We start from the raw sequence: 19,675 nt of genomic DNA, 5'->3' as shown, positions 1-19,675 counted from the left end.
ACACTGAGTTGGCCTAGTGGTAAAGGGGTTACGGCTGTAACTACCGCCACTCGGGTTCAATTCACGGTGGGAAAAACTATTTACAATGCTTAGATTCCTGGTAAAGAGGTAAAATCACTTTTTTTTTACCAAAAAAAATAAAATTATAATCAGTAAAATAACATTAAAAAATATTTGTGAACTCATAGATCCAGGACAACCGCCCCTCTCTCCATGGTCAAGAGCCGGGACTGCATGTCATGTCCGCTATCCTCCATCTCCCTCAATTATATTTTTCTTAGTTTTATTATAACTACTACACCAATGTTAGAGCATCATTAACGCAGGTCCTTAGCTGGAGTTTTTAAGAAAATTAGGCAATTAATTAAATGAAAACAAAAAGAAAATTGTATAACCGATCTTTAATTCATAGTTTTTGCAACCGATCACAAAGCAGGTCCTTAGAACACGTGTCAGGCAACCAAGCCTTTTTGATTTTTTGTTTTGATTTTTCTTTTTTTCTTTCTTTTCTTTTATTTTCTCTCATATTTTCTTGTGTTCTCCTTCAAGACGACGACGACTGCGTTCATGAAAGAGGCCTCTCCACCGTTCAATCGGCGTCTCCACCGTTCAATCGACGTCTCTTCCGTTTAATCGGCGTCTCCTCTGTGCAATTGACGTCTCCTCCGTGCAATCGACGTCTTCTCTGACTTTCCCTTGTCTCGTCTGCTCCGCCGCTAAAAGGCGTCTCCTTCACTGGTCTTCTCCGTCGCGAAGGAAAGTGATTGATTAGGTGGTGATTAGATGATGCCACCCCATCTCCTCTATCTTCTGATCGGTGAGATCCTTTTGATATTCACACTTAATACGATTGATTAGGTGGTGATTAGATGATGAGATTGAACCTTGATTTGAATTTTTTTAGGGAGGAGGCAGATGGAGTTCGATCCTTGTTGGCTAATTACGTGGTGATAGATGATGAGATTGAACCTTGTTGGCTAATTAGTGAGGCTTGTTCTTGTTCTTGTTAAAAACAAGTGTTCTGTTTTCATTTAAGTTAAAATGTTGGCTAATTAGTGTCGCTTGTTCTTGTTGTGGTTTCCGTTTAAGTGGCTTGTTCTTGTTCTCTTTTAATTGTGTTGTTGCTTTAAGTGTATTGTTCTTGTAAGGAAGAATCTCTGTTGGTGTTGTGTAATGAAGAGTCTCTGTTGTTGCTTTAAGTGTATTGATCTTGTTATATTTTTTTGTGCTCTTTTCTTGTGTGTAAATGCAGGTAACATGCACAAGACGAGTTATGAGCTTGGAAGAGATGAGTTGGAGGAGATGAGTTGGAGGAGATGAGTCATGAACCCCTAATTTTATTTTTTTAAAAACCCCTAATTAAGAAACTTCCAATAAAGCATAAAATCTATGGGATTCTTAACTACATTTCTTAAATAACTTTTATTCTTAAATTAATCACTAAGAAACCCAAATGGGGTTATAGCAATAATAGTGCTCTTACATTCTAAAAAGGTTATTTTTTAGACTGAAAATAATAATGTTATTGTCTACAACAATATCCAAATAGTGCAATGTCAAATTCGTGGGAAAATAATTTTATACTTAACCAAAAAGACAATTGACCACTATCCCTCACTTAATTTGTGGTGTATTGAATCCTTCTCATATGTTTACGTTGCCAATGTTTTTTTTTGCTAAAAGTTTTTCTATTGAAAGCATGAGAATGAAAATGTTACAATGCGTTAGCATAGTTAGCCAAATGGCTTAATTAGATAAACAAAAACTAGAGCCCAAATGTAGTTATGAGAAAGAGTAAAGCCCAAGACAGTAGCCCAATTTTGATAGATGATAACGAAGTTGGAGAGGTTACGTGATCTTCGATTAAAAGTGGTGATCAAACGGAAGAGAACCAAAGTTGGAGAAGTTGGGAGGACTCAGCCGGGTTTGAGAGCCGGAAGCTTGCAATCCGAAGTCTGATTTGCTTATCAATTTCCAATAGGAGGGAGTCTGATGACCTGAACCGGTTTCGGTGGAGTCTTTGATTACGTTCAGACCATAGGAGGTAAATTGCCGCTTGCCAGGAGAGTAGTAGTAGCTTCCTCCATGGTCGTGTCCCCCTGTAGTTGTGTAGCGTTGTCAATGTCACGTCCCAATCAGGGGAGGGAGAAACCGAGCAACGTGAAGCTAGAGACGACCAAACGTCCCAAGAGTATCTGCAATGGAAGAACAGATGGTTCCGGGATTCGATCTGAGTTTGGCAGAGCACGCATCCACCATCAATTTGGATCCCCCACTGGAGCATCCTATCTTTAGTAGGACAACGATTTAGGGTCATTAGCCAAGTTAAGAACTTATGTTTCGGGATACCTCCAGAGAACCAAACTTCCTTGTGCCATGGAACAGCAGGCGCAGCCGTCCTGATCAGGTTATAGATGAGTTGTGTTGAATATTTCTCTGATGGCAAGTTGTTAGGGCTCCATAGAAGTTGATCTGGCTGATTAGTAATAGAGAGTGATGTGAGATGTGAGAAGATTTTGACCTGGTTTTCTGATCTCGCTGCAGGAAGAACCCAATGATCCAGCTCCCAGAGTTCAGCCAGGGTCGAGTCTTGATGGATTCCAAGAGAAGCAGAGGCCTCACCACGCAAGAAATCTTTAATGCGTCCAAAGGGGGACCAATTTGAAGACCAGAAGTAAGTCCTCTCTCCATTTCCCAGTAGAGCCTTGATCCAAGGGTAGGCGATATCCCTTAGTGAGATCAATTTATTTGTCATCCAGGTGTGTTTCTGTTTTGTATTGATGACCCAAAAATTATTTTCATTCCCGCAGAGAACTTCAGTTACGAACCAGGAGGACCAGATAGAGTCTTGTCTGAAGAAAAGAATCCAAATGAGTTTGAGAGCAGCAGCGATGTTCCATTGAGTCAAGTTACGAAGGCCTAACCCCCCTTCAGCTTTAGGTTTTGTTACACTTTCCCAACCCACTTTTGCTGCATTTGGACCATCGGTTTTGCCTTTCCATAGGAATTTGCTGCTAAGCGAGTCAATCTCATCTGTGCAGGCTTTGGGAAGGATGTATGCGCAAGACCAGAAATTGACTATGCCCGCTATGACAGTAGAGAGGAGTTGAAGTCTACCTGCAAAAGACAGAGTGCGTACTGTCCAAGAATGCAGCTTGGATTTGATACTTTGGAGCAGCGGTGCACAATGTGTTAGCGACAGTTTCTTGGTGCAGAGCGGCACTCCTAGGTATCTTACCGGTAGAGTTCCTTCAGATAGCCCCGTAGCTGCTTTTATCTGAACTAACTCATGGGGTTTAATTCCTGCAGTAAACAAAGAGGTCTTTTCCACGCTAATCGCTAGTCCCGAACGAAGCTCAAAATCTTTTAGGATATTCAAGATGGCGGTAACTGACTCAGGCTCACCATCACAGAATATTAAGAGGTCATCGGCGAAGCATAGATGAGTCAAGCTCGTTCTTTGGCACTTGGAGTGGTAGCCAAATTGACCTTCCCTAGCTGCTTTGTTCAGAGATAAGGATAGGCAGTTCATTGCTAGCACAAACAGATAGGGACTAAGTGGGTCACCTTGGCGAAGGCCTCTAGAACCCTTGAAGAACCCGTAGGTAGCACCGTTGAAACCCAGAGAGTAAGAAGTGGTACAGACACAAGCATGGAGCCATCGCAGAAAAATTTCTGGAACAGCTAAGCTTCTCAAACACTGGAATATGAATTCCCATCTTATAGTATCAAAAGCTTTCGCTATGTCTACTTTGAGTGTGATTCTCTTGGGCCCTCCTATCTTGTGATAGCCCTGGACAATTTCAGATGCAAGAATGGTATTCTCTATGAGTAGTCTGCCCTGGACAAACGCTGTTTGATTAGGTAAGATGACCTCTGGCAGAATGGATTTTAAGCGCTTCACCAGTAACTTAGAGATCGTCTTGTAAGTGGTGTTACAACAAGAAATTGGCCTGAAGTCTGATATAGAGGAAGCACCCGGCCTTTTGGGAACCAGCGTGAGAATTGTTGCATTAGTTGCAGCTGGCAGAAAGGCTGTGGTGAAGAATTGTTTAGTTGCTGCAATTGTTTCAGGCCAACAATTGTCCAAGCGTCCTTGAAGAAGGCCGAGGTGAACCCATCAGGTCCAGGGGACTTGTGAGGGTTTAGCTTTAGGATGGTTCTCTGAATCTCCTCTGCTGAAGGGTAGGAGGCAAGACTGCATTTCTGATCGTCAGAGCACCGGAATGGTTGAAGTTGATCAAACCACTGAAGAGAGGAAACTAGCTGGGAAAGGTTAGTAGGTGCCAAAATCCCTTTGAAGTGATTAACTGCAATAATACACATCTCCTCCGGGTCAGTCACAAGCACACCAGAAGGTAGGAGGAGTGATCGAATGAAGTTATAAGCTTTGCGACTGGCTGCTATTCTGATGAAAAAAGTTGTATTCTGATCACCCAGTCTCAACCAGTTGATTCGGGACTTTTGCTTGAAGAAAGCTTCTTCAATTCCTCTCAGGAAGGTCTATTGCGCCATGAGTTCTTTTTCTGTAGTAAAGGAAGCTGTGGTAGGGTCCGCTAGAGATTGTACCTGCACATCTTTGAGCAAACAGTTAGTTTCTAAAACTCTCTTCTCAATATCAGAAAATCTCTCTTTGTTTAGTGTTTTTAAATCTCTCTTTATTGTTTTTAGTTTATAGCCCAACGTGTGGAGGTCATGCGCAAAGCTCCCACTTAGAATCCATGCATTCTCAACCGCAGTGAGAAAGGAAGAGTGGTTTGAGAGGAAGTTGAAGTACTTGAAGGGACGGGTTCCAATTGAGGGAAGGGGACAGGAAGGGTCGATGAGGCAGGGAGTATGGTCGGAAAATTCATAGGGTAGGAAAGAGGCTACACTGTTCGGGAAAGCATCAACCCAGTTCCCATTCACTAATGCCCGATCAAGCTTTTTTGTACTAGGGGAGGAGGGGCATTTGTTGGTCCAAGTATGGTATGATCCTTGGAATCTAAGATCAGAAATTCCCAACCGAAGAAAATGATCTTGCAATTCGGTCATATCGCTGGAAAGTTGAGCGACAGAGGAGGAAGAGTGTTCTTCATGGTGGGTGATCTGGTTAAAATCCCCTCCAATGATCCAGTTCCTATGATCCAAGAAGAGAGTGGTTTGAACTTCATATAAATCGTCCCAAAGGGAACGACGCTCTTCACGGAGGTTGGAAGCATAGACCGCAGTGAAAGTAAATCGGGGTAAACGAGGGAGAGAGACTTCGCAAGTAAGAGACTGCCGAGATTGGTGCAAAACTTGAACAGTTGCTGGGTACTTCCACAAGATAATGATTCTCCCGTCCTCTTCCGTGTCATGGTTTGAGGTAAAATTCCAGCTTGGGCAAACTCTAGACATAATATGGCTTAGATTAGGCTCTTTAATATGCGATTCCAAAATAGCACCAACTAGCGGCTTGTGAAGATTAAGCCATTGAACAAAAGGGTGATGCTTGTCCTGGTCATTGAATCCACGGACATTCCAAAAAAATATATTTGTACACATAATTAAAGGGAAGGGGAACCCTCCGCTAGATCAGGGAGGGGCGGGTGAGAAGAGGAGTTTAGAGAAGATATAGCGGCTGAAGATTGGTTAAAAAGGGGGGGAACAAAAGGGTTAAGGGAAGCTATGGATGGTGGTGATTTAGGCGAGGAAGAAGGGGAGTGAGGAGGGGTATTTGAAGGGGAGGGGTCAGGTGGGGTTAGTATTTGAAAAGGGTTAAGTGAAGTGGGTTTATTTCTTGCGGTTCTGGGTTTTTTAAGACTTAAGGCATTGCTGTTAAAGATTACAGGGCGGGATGGACAAACAGCTGCGAGGCCAAGAATGCAGTTTTCAAGGTGAGGAGGAGATACTGGGGAGGCTGGGGGAACAGGAGAGGCTGGGGCAAGGTGGCAGGAGGAGAGGTCAATATCCATAGAAACAGGAGAAGGAGGGGGGATAATGGGGGTATCCTCGAGAGGAGGCTCAGTATCAGAAGGAATAAGAGGAGGATCTTCCGCTGGTAAGTGAGTATCGACCGCCACACGAGGCACTGTGAGAGGATCCTCCACAGGATCTCCAACCAATTTTTTCCTGCGAGATACCTCAATCCACTCTTTTGGACTCTTTGGGCAGTTTTTCATCAAGTGACCTGAGGCTTTGCAGGAGTAGCAGACATGTTTAGCAGGGTTTGAGGGTTTGGTTTGAGGGTCAGTAGCAGGGGCAGTTTTAGGTGGTTCAGGGAGGAGAGGGCAGTTACGGGAGATATGGCCCAACTCTTTACAATGAGAGCATATCGGAGGGGTCCATGGGTAATCAACTTCCACATTGACAAAGGAGCCATCTGAGCGGCCCACTTCTACAATTTGTGGCAGCGGGATGGAGGTATCGACCTCGACTTTAACATGGGCGACACTAACGCTCGAGAGACTTAGTGTCCAGTCATCCGTTTCTTTCGGTTCACCTATCTGCCCAGCAATATGACTGAGCCCAGCATTATGAATTAGATCGAATGGGACGCCCTTTAAATGAGCCCAGAGCTGAATGCGTTGGAGTGAGGGAGTGGTTGTTGTAGCCGATTCTGACCATTGGGAGACATGGAACATGGATGTCTCAACGTACCAGAATCTTTTGAGAAGGACCTTTTCTCGGATGAAGTCATTAGAGAGTCTCACGAGGGCAGAGTTTGTGGTAGGTAACATGTGGATTTCCAGATGTTTACCTTTTCCCCAAAGATAGTTCAGTACATTCTGAATGAGCTTATATGCAGGGATTCGACCAAAGAATCTGCAGATGAGGAAGTCTTTATGAAGCTCAGCTCCTTTTTGGTAGACTTCATGCGGAATGATTACTCTAGGAACACCGCTAGGAGAGAAGGTTTGTGGAGTTAGCCTACAGAGGGTCCTATCTGTATTAGATCTTACTTTTGAAGCCCAGGTAGGGGGGGCAGAAGGGGGGGAAGGATCAGTAAATGGAAAAGGATGAGGTAATGGGGATTGAGATAGGGAGGGTCCAGCACCAAGAAGGCTGGAAGGTTGAGGGGGAGAAATAGGGGGAAGAGATTGAGGGTTAAGAGGGGGGTTCATAGTAGTAGAGGAAATTGGGATAGGGTTTGGTGAACAGTTAGGGAAAGGGCAATGGAGGAAGGAAGCTAGGAGGAGAGAAGCAGATGAGGGGGTAGTACCTTGGATAGGGTGGGGGAGGAAGAGGTAGCCGGAGAAGGAACACCAGCGGACAGAAGGGTGGTAGTAGGTGTCGGGTGAACAGGGCGCAAGGGTTGAGAAGGGGGAAGAGAGGAAGGTTTCGAGAGATTAGAGGGTGAACGGGGGCGGGGAGGGGAGGAAAGTGAGTTGGGTCGGGAGGAACGGGGAGGGGAGGGGGGCGGCAGAGGATGCCGGCCGGAGCCGTGGGTTGCAGAGGGGGAGCACGCACAATCGCCAACCAGGAGTTGGGAGATAACATTATTTTGATTACGTTGCCAATGTTTTTTTTAGCTAAACTGTAAAATTCATATTAATGAAGGATAGATTGTACAAAGATCAATCTAAAATCTGGTATCTTTTTACGTCGCCGATGTTCAAATTTGCAGAAAAAAGTTATAGAAAGAAGAATCTGGTATCTCCAAAAAACTTAGACCACATTGACGATATAAACAAAAGAAAATATGTTTTCACGAACTCAGATTCACAACGATAGTATTAAAAAATGACGAAAAATGAAAAGCACAACAAACAGAATAACGCCCAACCAAAAGAATGTCAAGAATACAATACGTGTGTTCTCAAAACATTTAACTTTGGATTAAATGTCATTTTAATGTTTCAAAAATATATGTTTTAGAGTTTTCAATCATTTTTGTAGTTATTTCTTAGAATTTTAAACCAATATGAAATTAATATAAACACATGACGTTAACAAAATATTATATGAACATATTTTCTGACTTAAACGGTGAATATTTAGTAAACATATACATCATTTTTTTTGTAGTTATCTGTTTCAAAAGATGTTATGTATTTGAGTCAGCAAACATCAAACATTAAACTAAGGGTTTTTAGTAATTAAACCATTCGACTAAAAATTAATCGTAAAAAAAACCTTTAACTAAAAATTCTGTGAAATAAACTTTCAACTTTAATTCCGTTAACATATGTTACCCTCCGTCTAAAAAACCGTGACGGAGGATGACATACATTAAGATTTTATAAGTTGAGGGTTTATAATGTTGAAAACTTAGTTGAAGGGTTTTTTTACGATTCAAAAATAGTTGATGGATTTTATCACTAAAAGTCATTAAATGGTTTAAAAACTTTATTATCATTTATACATTGTTTTATATTGATATAAGTATTTAAAACTAATTTATAAATTTTAATACATTACTTTATAACTGATTTATAAAGCTTCATAAATATTTTAATACTTTTACATATGATTTTACGGTTTCACAATGATTTTATAAGTTTTTACAATTTCTGCTACTAGTTAGGATAAAATAATCTAACATTCTTCGTGATTCTACTGAAACATAAAGTAATCCAATAAATCAAGAATAATATATCAAATATATTATTTTATTGATCAAGAAAACAAAAATATAACGTATTTGTTCATAAATCAATGAGAATAAAAATAATCATGCATTATTTTGGGAGGATAGGGGGAAGTATGAGCCGGACGGAGGACAAAAATCATGAAAATAGAAAAAAAATGCATCATACTCTAAATAAAAAGATTGACTTCATAGATGAATTATCCTCGACACTACTTAAAACTTAATATAACTTAGAAACTTTAAATTATTTGATATTTGACAATGATGACAAAAACACAGAAATTTTCTTATATCATTATTGCCAAATATCAAATTATTTAATATTTTGAAGTTATATTAAGTTGTAAGTATTACTAAAAATTATTAATTTAAGATGTATAAATTAATTTTATAATAAATTAATGTATAAAAATTTATAAATTAGTTTTAAAGGGTTATATCAATATAAAACAGTGTATAAATGATGATAAGTTTTTTAAACCATTTAATGACTTCTAGTGATAAAACCCCTCAACTATTTTTAAATCGTAAAAAAACCCTCAACTAAGTTTTCAACATTATAAACCCTCAATTTATAAATCGTTAACATATGTCACCTTCCGCCACGGTTTTTTAAACGGAGGGTAACATATGTTAACGGAATTAAAGTTGAAGATTTATTTCATAAGATTTTTAATTGAATGTTTATTTTATGATTAATCTTTAGTTGGGTTTAATTACTAAAAACCCTTAAACTAAATATTCACCTTTTGAGTCAGAAAATCCGTACAGTAAATAGAATTGGTTTGTAGAAACACCGTAGCCTAGTGGTTATGGTTTAAAGGCTTCTACACCCAGGTCTGGGGTTCAAATCCCAGACTATGCAGTTTCTTGCAGATTGCACAAGAAATCCAGGTTTCAATTCCCGGAGCAAGCGATTTATTCAACAATTATGCGATTACGGAAGAAAAGCTTACAAGGATTTCTCAACATGGTGCAAGTAAATCCAGTCAGGCGTGATCTTCATAGGACGGCTCAAATGATGCAGTTAGGCGTAGATCCTCATAAAACAGGTAGTATTGCCGGTTATCGAATCGTCTTTGTAATCTTTCTCTAATTGTAATATCTAAATAAATCCCCGACAAAAAAAAAAAAAAAATAGAATTGGTTTATTGATGAAGAAAGAAAAACATGAACTTATATTTGTTTGGGCTTGAGGCTAGTAATTATAACACCAAAGCCCATATAATTGGGTTTAAAAGCTCTTATAGTCTCCGTCGTAAGAGCCCTAAGGAGAAAAGCCTGCGAAAATGGTGTCTAACAACTACGCCACCAAATCGAACCAACACCGCATCGTCGAGACTCCACGTCTCCTTTCGATGCATGATATGTAAACAATCACCCTTTCACAGTGTAATACGTATGTGATTCTACTCTCTCTTTTTTTTTGTAATCTACTCTGGTTCTCTAGTACTCTGGACTTTGATTCTCGTGTAGCTTAAGCGTTTTATGTTTTTTTTCTTCTTCCTCTTTGTTTTTGGCCTTGGATTACATACATTTTTACACGGTGAAATGTTGAGGTTCGATCAGGTCAAAATTAAGTTCATCAACTCATGAAATTTACTACCCAACGTTCCTATACAGCTAGTGAAGTTATGAGCACACAAAATAAGGAATGGTGAAATTTTCGTGAATACTGCTGACATTTTGAGTTACTTAGTCTTTGTAAAGTGTTTCACATATATAAATTAGATCACTGGAGTGTACATAACCTATTGACAAGCTTAACATATTGAAAAATGAAATAGAAATTTTAGTCGCACTTGAATTTCTTAACTTCATTCTATAACTATATTCTAAAAACCTTTTTTTGAATATTTCAGTGACAATCTCGTATATTATGGTGGTACTTCTGACTTTATCAGCTCTAGAAAATATTTTCTTTCTGGCACTGTAATCAAAACTAAAATGTTTTTAATGGTTTCTCTCTTTAATTTAAGTTTGTTTAGTCTATGTCATCTTCACTCAAGTCAAGCTAGCCTAAACTGCCTTGTGCAAACAGTCAACAAAGCATAAATGATTTTTCCTTGCATTAGTGAAAGAGAAAGCCTACAAGAGGAACAACCTGGCTTACAAAAACAAAACCAAGAAGACAAAGACATGAAAATCTATCCAAATCCATCAAGTTGTGGAGAAACAAGCTGGCAAATCTCCATTAACGGATGACAAAGAAGAATAATAACTCTCCAACAATGTCATGTTATGTTTCACGTCTTGATAATGGTGAGGATGTTTCTCTTCAACTGTTGAAGCAATATCACCAGACCTGAGTGTGGCACAGTGACTATGAAGATCTTCATTGAAACTATGCATGTTCCTCATTTCCCCATTTCCTTCGAGTCCCTTTTCTTGATACTCTTGTGGTAGGCTTACAAGATCAGGACACTGCTCTTGGGTCAACACCGCACTGAGGTCGATCTTGCCGTTGCATTCTCCCAAGAAGCTCGAATATGATGATGGCATGTTTAGGAGAAACGAGGGGAATTCATTAGACGAGGCGAGCCTTGGAAACTGAGCTTGTATTTCTTGTGGAGCAAGAAAGAGATTTGTGAGGTATTGTTGGTCTAAACATGAAACCGGATTGAAATCGTTGGTGGGCTCGTAGGAAGTGAAATCCAAGTAAGAGAATGGACTTATAGGGGCAGCAAGAGGAGTTGTACTACTACTAGTTTTGGGAATTTTGTTCGTGTTCTCATGGTGAAACTGGAAGTGAGAGCTAGTTTTGAGGTCTGAAGAAAAGTGTGATGTGTTTGATGGCTTTTGGTTGGACATTGTGTCGATGCTTGTGTCTGATGGTAACGAGGAAACAAAGGAGTGAGAGAGAGCTTTTAGGCTCGTTGTGTTTGACTTTTTGAAGATTCTGCATATAGCCCACGAGTCCTGTAGTGATCCATATAAATTTTGTATTAGTAACAAACATCGTGTTGTATAAACTATATTAACAATAAGAGTCATAGTATTTCAGGCATAAGCATCCACAGTCTATTTATTGAATGAGCTTAGCTGGCTTTTTCATATTTATCATAAATTATAATATACTTTTGATTATTTGCATATGAGTTGTAATTTTAAGAGAATGTTTCATAAAAACCTTATTGTTATTAGAAATAGATTATAGTAGACACGGAAAACACACAATAGTTTAAGCTTACAATCAAAGGGGAAAAGGTAGGGAAAAAAAAAGAAACAAGTCCCTAAAATATAAAATCCATATATTCACACTCTAGTATTTGTCAATAAACAATCTTGAAAATATATTTGCTTTATTAATGTTATAGAGAGATATATAGTTCAACTCACTAGCTACTTTGCGAAAAATGCACCAAATTCAAGATATACATTATTTACACATAACAATTATTCTCAAAACCTTCTAACCAGATCTTCGATCTTAATAATTAAATTTGTACGTGTAGCCGTCCGCATAACTTTTCAACCATATATGTTTCTATTTCCAAATAAATTAAATCTAGACAAATCATTGAATTAACCCGAACTTACGTTTGGAGAGACAGGCGAATCGAAGAACCTCTTAGAAGAAGGAGTTGGCTCCGAGATAGAAGGCAAACGAAACTCATGCATCATCCAATCAGTCTTAACTCCTTTCGCAGCTCTTCCTTGGTAGAACACCAGTGACTTCTTTAGACCTATGCATTTGTTTCCTTCCGACGAGTATATCGGCCTGTCTGTTCCCGTGGCTTTCCAGAAACCAGCTCCAGTCACTCGGTTCGGCCTCGAGCTATTCCTATACTTCCTGTCCCTCGGACAGTAAAAATACCATTCCTTTTCACCCGTCATTGCAAACCCTAATATATTAATTCAAAACAGCAACAATAACAAACATATTTGGTTAGACATCAGTTACTTATATTATTTGTAAGCAACGAATATGAGATATAAAGTATGAAAAATTATATATACTTGGAAGATCCCAGGGGTCGTATTTGTAGATATCGAGTTGTCTTATGAGTTCAATGGAGAGAGGATGGTGTTGAACCTTCCGCTTCAGGTAGAAGCTTACAAGCTCTTCGTCGGTTGGATGAAACCTAAATCCGGGCAACAATACTTCCTCCATTTTCTGATCACCATCAACGTTTCTCTCTCCCATTTCCCCTAAAAAGGAGTTTAGAAATAAACCCTAAGTGGAAAAAGATTGAGTCTGGTTAAAAGAGGTGGAAGAGAAGTGAAGTGGTTTATCTTAAGTTGGAATCAATATATGCTTCCTTGCGAGGGGTCTGAACCCGAAGGATCAGCCGCCATTTCAGCTGAGTTTTTTAATAGTAAAGTTTTTTTTTTGAATTAATGTCCCAAGAAAATTTGTTTGAAGGCTTCGTTTTACTTTAGAAGACAATTTAAAAAATAAAATTGAGCTCAGGGAAAAAGGTTATAAACACTAGGACAAGTACACGAAAATATATAAAATGAAAACGTACTATACTATATATCATCCGTATTTCTACATATATACGTATACTATCTGTATTTCTACATTTCATTACTTCAAGAATGATCGGTATAGCATGTACGCATATATACACAACGTGTACTGTACACAGTGTGCATGCAGCATAGACAGACAAGGATGTGCATGAATTTTTTGTATTTTTCGTTGCCTCAATTGTGTGTAGTCATTTGTGTTTGAATGCAGTACTTACTATATATGAATGAAGACAAGAAATTATTAAAGACCACTGGAGTCTAATATTGTAGCTTCGTTTGAAGTCTTCTAATTAATAAAGGAAACAAGGGTCGATCGAGGCCAGCTGCCACTACAAAAAGATTCGAAATTAAATTTAGTCGTACGCACTAACATAATTGCCTTCAGGTTTCTAATTAAGATTATACTAACAAAATTTAAAAACGATTCTCAGAATCCGAGTTTCTATTCCATTCCTCTTCACAGTTTCTATTCCCACTGACCAATGTCAGAAAATTACAAAATTAAACAGATGGCTACGTTTTAATGGCCAATGGGGCGACGACGTTACTGTAATTTACAATTAACACCCTAAATTTGATTTGACCACTGTATGAACGATCGTGTTCACTTTGACCTTTTTGGTAACTTCATCGTTTCGTATTTTCCAACGGACAAGTCTTAAGTTTGACTCATAGGCCAATGAATTAGTTGAAGGGTTCGACTTTAATTACTTTACGCACATTTTTTTAATTCAAGTCTATTCATTTGGTTCAGAAAGAAAAGTATTTCTCTAACTTCACAAAGTTCAAACTTAGTCGCAATATTGCATATTACGATATTCCTTGGTATTAGTCCCCGCAGTGATAAAATAATTAATTTGATTATTTACGATATCGTATTACAATATTCAAGGATGTATATTCAGATATCAGTTGGATTCAGTTGATTTATTCGGATTTTAATTTTTAGAGTTAGAAATTTAAATATGATTAGATATTTACAAATTTCGGTTTGAATTAAGATTGAATTTGGTTCGAATCATTTCGGTCCGGGTTCGAGTTCGCATACATATTTTAATTGTGTAATTTTTTAACAAAAATCCAAATATACTTAATCCTCAAAATTCGAAAAATAAAAATAATATAAGCATAAAAATTGAATAATGTAAGACTAAATACTTAAATTTATATAAAAATAGTTCAATTTAAATATTTAGATGGAGAAAAAATATATTTTCAGTATTTTGAACATATTTTGTTATTTTAGATATTTACCTGTTAATGAATATCTAATAAATATAAATTTTTAAAAAAACTAATATATTTAAGTATATAATTGTGTTTTAGATATTTTTGGTATCCAAAATATTTCAGTTTGGATCGGATTCGGGTATAGTTATTCTGGTATTAAAATTTTAGATTCATTTGAGTACTTAATCAGTTTTAGTTTATGTTTAGTAGTACTTTCAAATCAAGTTCGGTTCGGTTCTTCAGATCCAAATATTTTACCCAGACTTATTTTCTTCTATAAATATAAAGAAAATAAATCAATGTAAAACTAATATGTTAGGCTTATTTTAAATACATAATTATTGTACCATACTATAAGAACACCAATAAAAATGGTTGGGCGTCGTGTCAATAGTGTTGGACACGTTAAAAATCGACGTAGTCTATAACCAATAACGTGTACTTTCTTATGAAAGTTCTTGGTAATGTTATAAACACGATAGAATCAAGTGAAATGGATTAGAGTTGCATCAAAAATAATGTGATCTCTTCACTCGGTATATGAATTATGTTTTTCAATTGATTTTGCGAGTTCTTTTTTTAAAGCTTTTTATGATTTCTGTCTTTTCTTCTAACAATCTGATTATGTTTCTAGTTCTTAATTTGATATGAAAACTCTATAAAGAAAAATAATACTTGGCTAAACTAAAGATTCAACTTTGTGTGTGGCGTTTAACACCTCAGTTTCCTTAATTCATAACCAATTTGTTGCTTTCGTGTGCATAAACCTCAACTATGGCCAAGTCCAGCAATATACGAAACTATCAATTTCTAAAAACATTCTCATTCCAGTATTTTAGTTGATGTGAATCTTAATGATTTGTAATTTAATTGTTTCAACAATGATATTATTCAGTACTTGTCTGAAGAGAACTTCAATTCACTAATACAAAAGTTAAAAATACAAAAACTAAAAATGAAATGATTAAAAAAACTAGTTTGTGATACATTAAATATTTTGCGATAGAGTTAAGAAAATTAGTGTGTAAACACATTAATTGCAAAATGACTGTAAGGATGATACTTAATCATTCTAAAGTTGAAATTATTATGAAACTGATATAAATTATCTTTAAGGTAAGTTTTCAAATGATATAAATTTTAACTACGTGTCATCCCGCAATATAGATAGCTCTGGCACACGTGTACATATCGTCTTATTCCAGTGGTTTCTACGAATACGAGTACAAACCATGATCACAATCTTCATACAGAAAACACACACAAACTACCAGATCTTTCATAATCAGCATATTATATGTAGTCTTGGTTCTCGTAATTCTCCATGTCTAGCAAAAGCTACAAAACTTATATGCGCTGCTCAAACAAAGATACACAAAGCACTGATTGTTCTTCTACGCCGAATGTTTGATTTGTCATGCATTAATAATTAATTAATGTATGAATCACATCTACAGATACGAACCATCTTGTTTTCTAACAGCATGATTATTCGGGGGATTGTTCTTATTTAAAAGTCGGTTCTTAACTTTTTTAATAAAAAATTAAAAAACAGATTTTTATATTCCGCTAAGAAGTTCACTCTAAGAATCTCTCTCTTCTCCCCCCAATGATCATGCTCTAAGTACTTTAAGAAACAGTTTCTTAACTTTTTAGTTAAAAATTAAACAGATTTTTATATTCTCTTAAAAACTCCGCCCTAAAAAATCAGAGATAATGATGCTCTAAGGGCTTCACATTATTTTATTCTTTTTGCCAAGGTGAGCCCATCTAGTTTTAAATTTTCGTAAAGTTTACAAACCTTTCTCATATTTTATGTGAAATTCACAACGTTGGCAAAAAAGAAAGAAATAAAAAGATATATAGACATTTCTTCACACAATCTTGTGTTGTGCAAGTACCATATATATCTTCGATGAGTCATACTCCGTAACAAGGTCTCATCTATTTGGTCCAAACACCAAAAAATGATCAAGTCAAATGCAACAATGCCAACAAATATGGTCTACCAAGTGAATGAAAGGCTTTTTAGGACTCTTCATATGTTGTGTTTTCTAGGATTCTGTAGTTCTGATTCCACTTGGAAAGAGATGGGACGAACCTTTCCGACATAGAAATTTATGAGTTTTGGTCCACGACTCATCGAGATGACCTGATTATGTTCATACTTGTTTACATTTTTATCATGGGAACGTGAATTATTTCAGTAGAGTTGAAAGATTGTCATTTTCTGTCCCTACTGATGATATACATATGTGCTACTACAATTTAAGAGAAAATAAAGATAAAGTCGTATCAGCAGGGCCGCTCAAGATATTAATGGGCCCTTAGGTAAAAAAAATTTTAGGTTTTTTTTACATGTATATATGGACAATTTAAAATTTCTGGGCTTCTATCCCTAATTATTATTTTTAAATTAGACTCCTCTTTTATATTATTTTTATGAAAAAATGTTAGGGTCCTGGGCCCACGCCTCCTTGCCCCATGGCCTAAGCCGGCCCTGCGTATCAGTTATCAAAAAAATATTTAGCATATATTTAAAAATAATCTTTGTATTTCTAATTTTTTATCTTTGAAAAAATTCACAAAACTTTACAAAGGATTCAAAGAAATTGGATGTGTTTTTGTTAATTATTGAACTAGATTACATGAAACCAGTTTACACTAATCCCAATACCTAAATTTACTACTATCGGCAGTAAAATGTAACTAATCCTCTATGCATCCAGTCATGTGACCAAATAAACTATCTAAAGGTCTAAAAGTATAACAATTAGGGGTGGGCACAGATCGGATAGTACCATATTTTTTAGTATCTATGATTCGGATATCTGATTTTCTGATTTGCATTGATTCGAAAAAATATGGATATTTGGAAAATTTATAGATATTTGCGGATATTCACGTATGTTTACGGATATTTTATCCACTTTGTACAATACAAGTAAATTTACCAAACATTACACAAATTTGTTTTTTTCTTAAAATAAAATTTACATAATACAAAATATAAACTAAAATTTAATGAAACTATGTGTTTTATGAATTTTAAAAATTAATATAAAATTCTTATAAAACAAATATTTTTACAAAAATTGTAGTTTTCGTTAAAGATTTTATACTTTCTCTTAATTTTATATTTTATAAGTAATTTTATAAATAAAATTAATAAAATTATATGTTAAAATATAATTGTATAAGCATTTAAAACTCTATATTTAGTTATAGATATACAACTATTTGTATATAAGCGGAGCAGATCGGATATCTGTCTCTAATTTTTTTAGTATTTGTGATTTGCTTTGCTTTTGACGGATATTGATTTTTAATATTTACTTTACTTCGGAGGCAGGAGGCATACGGATATCCGAATTTTTCGGATCGAACCGAAACAAATAAAAAATCGAATAAAATTTAATGAATAAAATGCTCAGTCTTAATAGCAAGCGCCTTCTCTTTGTTTTTGTTTTTTTTTGTTTTTTTTGGTCAACTCACCTTCTTTTTTATATAGAGTACTAGTTTGCTTGTACCAACACTTTTAGTAAAAACTAGAGATTTTACCGCGCTACGCGCGGTTTATTTGTCTATTAAATGTCTATAATTTTAATGTTAAATATAATTCAAAGCTTAGAGTTTAAAAGAAATTAAGTTATAAGCTTTAAAGTAAATTAAGTTTATTTTTGGGTTTATATTATATCATTTTTTTTATATAAAATTTGATAAATTAGAGTGAAAGAGTTTGAAGAAATTAAAATTTTTGTTAGGAATATCACTAATTTCTATTTAATATATATTTTATATGTAACCATATTTAAATTTTCTATTAATCTTTTAGTAATCGTTTAAAACTTTATTAAAATTAAAATAATTTATATTTTATAAAATATTCAAATTTTATTAATTTATGTATATCATATATTTGTTCATGAATCATCTGAAAGGTTTTTTTTTCAAATTATACTTTTGAAGAATAGGTAAATAAATTCATTTCATATAAATATATATATTTTCATAAATGTGTAATCATTTCTGTGTTAAAATTTCATTGATATTAATTATTTTGTAAATAATTATTTATTTTAAAAATGTGAAACTTTTAGGAGATTCCGTATTAATGATTTCATGTTTAAATATTACATAAAAATATTTGGAATAGATTAAATTACATATATGCAGATATATCAGGCATTGGTATTGGCTAAAAAAATTATAACCATGCAAGATTGTTTGTATGTTAGAGTTGAAACATATTTCCATTATTCTTAAATTTGTTATTAAACAACTTAAAATGGATTTGGAATAGCGAGAAGCAAATTAGAAATTTTTCAAAAATTGTAAAGACTTCTCAAAATGAACCTACTGGTAATTCTCTAACCTAAACTTATTTTTACACAAATTTGTTTTGTCAAACATTGCAAATAAACGATGAACAAATCTAACAGTATATTGATAGCCTAGAAGTAACAATTAAAAAGTCTTTGTAATGCGACTTATCGAGCGTAATCAAAAGCTATAGATAACTAATTAAATTCATAATTTTTCATCTTATAGTTTTAATAAAAAATAAATTTATGATGATTTCTATTTTATATTGGCAGATATGATTTTTAAGAATTTTATAACTTTTAAGATTTAATTTGTTTCTTCGTGGTAGTTAAATTTGTATGTTGATTTACATAATATCATTCTAAATATCAATTTAGTACCTTTTGAATAGTTTTTAATTTTGATTCTTTAGAAATTTATTTCCATTTTGTTTTAAATGATTTGGATATTTTTTCTAATATTTTACTAAATAATGGAATCTTATTATATTTTAATATTTAATTAAAATAATATATGTTAATTTCAAACCACTAACCTAGATATTAAATTAATTTCTTGTATGTACTTTTTGTTAGTCATTTTATACTGATTTTAACTTAATTTTTTGAGAAACTTATTTTAACTTTATTTTGGCATAATGGTTTTTTTTTTTTAAAGTCTTCCATTTAAGACAACAAAAACAACAACGAACAATTTAGTGATGAGGATTCAAAAGGGTCGTGTGCTCGTCTTCATAGCCTCTTTGTCTTCATCCTCCTTTGAAGAGTTTTTTTCGTGAACGCAAGCTCTCCACAACATTAAACCACAAATAGATGTGCCAAGCAGATTTTGACACTTTTATACTTTTACGAACTCCTGTTAATAGTGACCATGAGAAAACTTAGTTTCAAATAGAGTTAGCTACTCTAGGTAAATGGACTCGTTATGGCTATAGTCTCAAGTAATTTCAGTAAACAAAGGATGATTCAATATGTTCATGATTATAGATGGTGAAGAAAGCAACTGCAACGCCAATACTAAGGTACTGCATAAGCATGGACTCATGTGCTACTCAATTATAGATGGTTCAATGATAAGCTAAATTAA

General features: G+C 35.3%; 2 protein-coding genes across 2 annotated transcripts; both read right to left on the bottom strand.

Annotated features, from left to right (window-relative positions):
• Positions 1–1,876: 1,876 nt before the first annotated feature.
• On the bottom strand, positions 1,877–5,379 carry LOC106448383. Its single transcript, XM_013890269.2, has 3 exons — positions 4,685–5,379; positions 3,979–4,408; positions 1,877–3,793 (listed from the first exon to the last, which is right to left on the bottom strand). Exons 1-3 carry the CDS (start codon positions 5,377–5,379, stop codon positions 1,877–1,879), a joined length of 3,042 nt encoding a protein of 1,013 aa, XP_013745723.2.
• A 4,612-nt stretch (positions 5,380–9,991) lies between these two features.
• LOC106443056 (protein FEZ-like) lies at positions 9,992–17,776 on the bottom strand. Its single transcript, XM_013884663.3, has 3 exons — positions 12,515–17,776; positions 12,095–12,399; positions 9,992–11,473 (listed from the first exon to the last, which is right to left on the bottom strand). Exons 1-3 carry the CDS (start codon positions 12,699–12,701, stop codon positions 10,715–10,717), a joined length of 1,251 nt encoding a protein of 416 aa, XP_013740117.2. The 5' UTR covers positions 12,702–17,776; the 3' UTR covers positions 9,992–10,714.
• Between the last annotated feature and the right edge of the window lie 1,899 nt (positions 17,777–19,675).

This window comes from Brassica napus, chromosome A9 (assembly GCF_020379485.1).
Source record: "Brassica napus cultivar Da-Ae chromosome A9, Da-Ae, whole genome shotgun sequence".
NCBI classification, from domain to species: Eukaryota; Viridiplantae; Streptophyta; class Magnoliopsida; order Brassicales; family Brassicaceae; genus Brassica; species Brassica napus.
Note: the sequence above shows the minus strand (reverse complement) of the source record. Positions and strands in the feature narration are given on the sequence as shown.

Bases quoted from the DNA above. Each gene is read 5' to 3' on its own strand.
- LOC106448383 (XM_013890269.2), bottom strand. From the start codon at position 5,379: ATGTCTAGAGTTTGCCCAAGCTGGAATTTTACCTCAAACCATGACACG. The intron at 4,409-4,684 runs GTTGGGCTATAA...TTTTTTCATCAG, and splicing joins TTTGCGCATGACCTCCACAC to AATAGCAGCCAGTCGCAAAG. The intron at 3,794-3,978 runs GTGCTTCCTCTA...GAAATTGTCCAG, and splicing joins GCTGGTTCCCAAAAGGCCGG to GGCTATCACAAGATAGGAGG.
- LOC106443056 (XM_013884663.3), bottom strand. From the start codon at position 12,701: ATGGGAGAGAGAAACGTTGATGGTGATCAGAAAATGGAGGAAGTATTG. The intron at 12,400-12,514 runs GTATATATAATT...TTAATATATTAG, and splicing joins CGACCCCTGGGATCTTCCAA to GGTTTGCAATGACGGGTGAA. The intron at 11,474-12,094 runs GTAAGTTCGGGT...GGATCACTACAG, and splicing joins ATTCGCCTGTCTCTCCAAAC to GACTCGTGGGCTATATGCAG.